Source organism: Octopus bimaculoides, chromosome 24, assembly GCF_001194135.2.
Source record: "Octopus bimaculoides isolate UCB-OBI-ISO-001 chromosome 24, ASM119413v2, whole genome shotgun sequence".
Taxonomy (NCBI): domain Eukaryota; kingdom Metazoa; phylum Mollusca; class Cephalopoda; order Octopoda; family Octopodidae; genus Octopus; species Octopus bimaculoides.
Window position 1 is genome coordinate 17,291,139 of NC_069004.1, and position 6,239 is coordinate 17,297,377.

The window sequence follows — 6,239 nt, forward strand, 5'->3', positions numbered from 1 at the left end:
ATTATTATCATTATTATTATTATCATTATTATTATTATCATTTTTATTATTATTATCATTATTATTTTTATTATTATTATCATTATTATCACTATTATTATCATTATTATTATTATCATTATTATTATTATTATTATTGTTATCACTATTATTATTATCATTATTATTATTATCATCATTATTATCATTATCATTATTATTATTATCATTATTATTATTACTGTTACTATTATCATTTGTTGTTGTTGTTGTTGTTGTTGTTGTCATTATTACTGTTGTTTCTGTTGCTAAAAGAAATCATTATTATTATTAAGGGGATAAGCTGGCAGAATCATTTGCAAGTCAGACAATGTGCTAAGCACCATTTTGTCCTGTCCTTACGTTCTGAGTTCAAATTCCGCCGAGGTTGACTTTGCCTTTCATCCTTTTGGGGTCAATAAATTAAGTACCAGTGAAACACAGGGGTCCCACAAAATTCAGGCCTTGTGCCTATAGTAGAAAGGCTTATGAATTTTTCTTCTTCATTTAATTTTGTTTCTATGTCTTGCCAAGTGCCTTCCCAACACCTAGGGCACTGTATACATTGGTAGGCCATTAAACTAAATGCACCAGGTTGTTCATTTTCAAAATGAAGTTATGTGGAAAAAAAAATAAATTAAAAAAATAAAATACTTAGAATAAATGGATGGTAAATAATTTTGCAGTGACAATGCTCTTCTCAATACGTATAATGTACCAGTTAAAACAATCTTTTGCACTTCTTGCAGCGATGGTAAGCTAGGGACCATTCTCTGATAATTTTCAGTCCCTTATTTGATCATTCCAATTGCTTCTACCCTCATTGGTATTGTAACTGCTACATTTTTTCAATTTCATCGAACAAATCTTTGTTTTCTGAGTTTGTCAAATTCTTTTACCAAGAAATTATGATCACAAGGAATACTCGTGTCAATCAATAAACAAACTTTATTGCTTTGGCCATTACCACTGCTGGTAATGTTCTCTGCTTTCACATTCCTTCCAGATATTTTCAAGAAGGTTTAGTGGGGCCTAAGAGCTAAGGAGGGCCCCACAGCAACCATGCAACATTCATCTTCCCTCAAAAAACAAGCACTCCCTACTACCCCCAGCCCAACATACACTTACATTCACATACACAAGCATCACTATACTTATCACACTACACTTACTCCTTTCTATTAGTATTTATTATTAATTATTGTAGGCCTAGTTGTATAGACACATGATAACACCAAAAGCATCTACCTACCCAAGGTAGATGCATAAATGCATAAATTAACATAATGATGTGACTAGCATACACCAGAATTTTCATGTCACCATGTACTTCTAAGTATATTATTTTGTTTCACAACGACTTTATGTATTGTAATTGTTAAAGAGTTCAAAATCTTGAGGCAGAAAGCTGAGGATAGATGCTTCAATGTGTGTTGAATTACTTAAATAATATTTATATGTATTAGCCATACAACTGGGATAAGCTTTGTTTTGAACTTGAATATCTGGATATTTTGTTGTATTTATAGTATAAATCCACCTCTGCTACTAACTTGGTCACCTAGATAGTGAAAACTATCTACTACCTCTAGCTTACCCACCTGTCAGTTGATGAAGTCTATTTTCTATACATTTTTGGTATTTATTGTACCTGTGCATCTTCCTCACACAAAAGCTATTTTCCCTATTAAACTTCCTCTGATGTTGTAACACATCTTATGTGTCCATAGCTTACACTGGGTACATCTTATGGAGTTTCTACCTATGCCTTTTCTACAGATTGAGCAGGGCCATCTACCTGAAGGGATTTGTGATTTGTCTGCCTTCCTACTTACTAAGATTTTGGTTTTTGCTAGGTTAACTTTAAGGCCCTTCAATTCTAAACCTTGCTTCCATACCTGAAACTTCTTGTCTAGTTCTGGTAGTGATTCAGCTATAAGAATAAGGTCATCAGCATAGAGCTCCCATGGGTAGCTTGTCTTAAATTCCTCTGTCTGGAGGATTATGATGAACAAGAAGGGGATGAGGACTGATCCTTGGTGAACCCCTACTTGTACTCTCAATTCTTCACTGTACTCATTGCCAATCTTCAACTTATTGATAATGCCCCTGTACATGGTTTTTACAGCTCTCATCAACCACTCATCTATCCCTAGTTCCACATTGACAACCAGATAAGGGATCAGGGAACATTGTCAAAGGCTTTCTCCATGTCAACAAAGGCCAAGTACAGAGATTTATCTTTGCCAATGTATTTCTCCTGTAGCTTCCTTGCCAGAAATATAGTATCAGTGGTGCTTCTCCCTGGTAAAAAACCAAACAGCATCTCATCTAAATTAACCCTTTCCCTATTTAGTCGGGCTATGACCCTCTCCATAACTTTCATCATGTAATCCAACACTTTGATACCTCTAATTATTTCTATTTAAGGCATCACATTTACAGTGTACAGCATATAGTTTACCATAGCACTAGCACTAGCACTAAAAATATTACCATGCCCAGCCAGCGAGGCTAGAGTTCTCTCTATTATATGTTGTGGCTATTCATGCATCGACCAACACTAGTACATGTGTGTGTGTGTGTGTGTGTGTGTGTGTGTGGCCTTGCTGTTACATCGATCCATGGGAAACGCTAAGGGAGTTAACCCAGAGAAGAAATTCGGAGTCAGAGCCCTTAAGGTAGTCAATGAAGAGGACCTTACTAATCCGATCCAGCAACTCCCACAGATGGAAAGGCCACCATTCAATACGCTCTCTGTGCAGTGAGCCCTGACCTCCACGGCCGAGAGAACGGATGTGGTAGGCGTTCATGAAAGCTCAGAGTTTAACCAAAGCAGAAACAAAAAAAACACCCCGCCCCCTAAAACACTGCACATCTAGTATCACTACACACATTCCGTTTCTACAAGAATACCAATCCTAAAAAATTTACTGTTTTGCAACACCCCCCCCCCCCAGATGGTAGTCTGGTATCAAGGGACATAACTCTTGTTCGTTTCGTCGTCTTATTCACAAACACAAACTGGTTGTGTCAAATACAGGCGACGCATTGTGTTCCCGAGCAGAATACTTCATTTCATGTCGCTCTGCAATCATTTTGTCATCTGACATCCATTCACCTGTACAGGTAATGTCGATTTGAAGGAGGGAGTGAGCTTATGTGAATACAAACATTTGATCACTATAAACAAATCATCAGTGTGGTTGTTCAGCAAGAAATTGTGGAACCCTCATACATTGTCTCATGACAGGAGAGTTCACGATATATATAATATATATATATATACATACACACGAGGGTATACCCCGCAAAAACTGGAATTATGCAATATTTTATTTACTTGGTTTTAGATGTTTACATTTTCATCACATTCAAAGTATTTTCCATTTGAAGCAATGCATCAGTTTAGACATTTTTTTCGTCATCTCTTCCATATCTGCAAATTCCATAATACCAATGATGACCTCCGAAAAAAGTTCTAGATCAACTTCCAAATGTTCTTTGAGTTCATGACATGCATTCAGTCAAGACTACTTTTGATCTTTGAGCAAGCGAGGCTAAAATTTTGCTGCAACTCTTTTCATTTGCAATTCTTTGCTCAGAATTCGTTGGCAGGAGCTCCAGGACACACCAGTCATATCAACAAGTTTGTCAATTGTTCGGTGATGGCACTCTAAGATCAGTTCATGAATTTTCATGATGTTTCCATTCGTTCGGGAGGTCGACAGTCACCCTGGACGAGGTTGGTCTTCAAGCAACAACTGACCTTTCCAAAAGTGTGAAAACCACTCATAAACTTGCGTTTTGCTCATGACAGCGACCTTATAAGCTGTTTGAAGCATGACAACTGTTTTTCCCAGCAGAAAAGAGAATTTCCAGGAAGCATGCCATTCCTTCATTTCAACCATTGCAAAAATTAACGAATAGGGGAGAAGCACTGCAAAACAAAGATACACCACATGGCACTAGTCGATGACACTAGTCAGCAGATTGACACCTGAGGGTCGCATCAAGTGGCTTCTAGCAGTGGAAGCCTGAACTACAACAGGCTTGTCACACAGAGAACGTTTCTGGTTACCTCCTCGTATATATATGGTGGCTCTGTTGTTTAATTAACTGTAGTAGCTGTTCCTACACGAATGCATGAGTGGTGGAACATTATACAGTCGTGTGTGCTTTTAATGTAATTCACAGGCAGAATCAGTATGGCAGTGACAAAGCTGTATCCTTTGAATTACAAGTGCAGTCCACTTTACAGGACTCTATATTGTTTTTATCAACTTAATTTCACTCAGAAAGCAAGATTCAACCTGAGGCAAGAGAAAATGATGTTTGTCCAAGATGCCATGCAATGGGATCAAATACGGGAATCTGTGTTTGTGAAGCAAACTTTTCAAGCATTTGGCCATGCTGTATCTACACACACACACACACACACACACAAAATACACATATTGATATATGATGATCATCATTTCCAAACTATTATGGGTTGGATGGTTTGACAGGATCAGATGGGTCCAAGGACTGCATCAGACTCCAATTGTCTCTTTTGGCATGGTTTCTGTGGCAGAATGCCCTGAACTGACAGATATCAAATGTACATGCATATATTAGTAGACACTAAAAATTTTAAAACATATTTACAAGAACAAAGAAACAATAACAAAAGCATTTCTATAAATAAATTTTCACATTCAGAGATCTTTGCTCTTTATTTGTATTAACTTTCATACTTAAATAAAGGAAAGGTTTGTTTTTTTATTTTTCTTTAAATACAGAGGCTTGTGCTTTTATACATACATACACACACATTTTATATACATATATATATATATAAATCACATATGCATATATACATACAAGGATACTTATATATATATATATATATATATATATATATATATATATACAGACATGTGTGAGTATGTGTGTGTGTATATATATTATATATACACACACACACAGATATGTATGCATATGTGTGTGTACAGCTATGTGTTACAGCGTGTATAACAATAAATATTTGAATTCTTTTGTTTATTTTCTGGCATTAGGAAAATACTATTATTTGTCACATGTTCATGTATGTATGCATGTATTAATTTTAGGAGAAAAGGAAAACAAAGAAAAATAGATGGCTCATATGAGAGTTAGTGTGGGAGGAGAGGCAGCACATGGAAAATGAAAATTGCTTCTTGAAGGTCAATTGAATTTCATTTTTGTTGCAGTAAATCGTTCCATATAGTTTTCATAACCTGGAATGTTGTAGAAATCTTTCATGTCAAAAACATTTCCATCAACAGAGAGAAGAGAAATTTTGGAGTTTTTCATGATTTTTGGTGTGAAAGCAGATATATCAAGACAGTTTTCCAGGAGGCGCAAAACTTTTAGTCGTGGGCAGTCAGCAATATCTTCAGGTAATGTAGATAACTGTAAATGAAAAAATTAAAGAAACCACATTGTTAATTAAAGCAAACAAATATCTTGTGTTAGCCACATGGCCTCAAATATATTTGGCTTAAGCAGCAACATTTTGTTACACACATCCCCAACCCCTGGAGATGAAAGTTAAGGTGGACTGTGGTGGGATTTTATATCGATTTTGAAATAAAGGAATATCATTCATAAATTTCAATTTATCAAGTTTGCTTTGTAATTACAAGGTCCTGTGTTCAATCCCATTGTGTAGAATCCAGAGCAGGTGTTTTTTGTCGTTTTGGCTAGGCTCAAGGCTTGGGAGTGAATCTAGGTTGGCAAAGGCTTATAAACTGTACCTGAAATTCAAAGGGTCACCTTTGTCACACAGTTCATCAGAATTATGTTAAAGGCAGATGCGTCAGTAGAATACCTAGCCAAATGCACAACAATCTAATGAGTACTCAGTTCATTGCTAAAAAAAGACAGATGATCGAATCAGGAGGGTTTCAAAAATTATTTAGGAAAAAAAATTGCATTCCCTCGCGTTTGGTACACTGTGTATTTATTATGGTAGTTTTGACTTTAAGAGTTCCTAATAGCATGAGGCATTTATGTGTAGTAATGCCCTTAATATAAATAAATAAATATATTTAAAGGCAATAATTATAAATTTTTCCCTTAGAAGGTTTTCATGCTGACTACTTGATAAATTCTTATAAAGAATTTATCCTATTTTAAATTTTATACATGTGTATATACATATGTATATATACATGTGTGTATGTATATATGTGTAT

The 6,239-nt window shown here is 35.5% G+C and overlaps 1 protein-coding gene across 1 annotated transcript in view; it reads right to left on the bottom strand.

Moving 5' to 3' along the window:
• Nucleotides 1-4,695: 4,695 nt before the first annotated feature.
• Nucleotides 4,696-6,239, bottom strand: part of LOC106883729 (leucine-rich repeat-containing protein 57-like) — an 8,210-nt gene continuing 6,666 nt past the window's right edge. Inside the window, exon 2 of the mRNA XM_052976446.1 lies at nt 4,696-5,454. Coding sequence (XP_052832406.1) covers nt 5,227-5,454 — 228 coding nt within the window. The 3' untranslated portion in view covers nt 4,696-5,226. The remainder of the gene's footprint in view (nt 5,455-6,239) is intronic.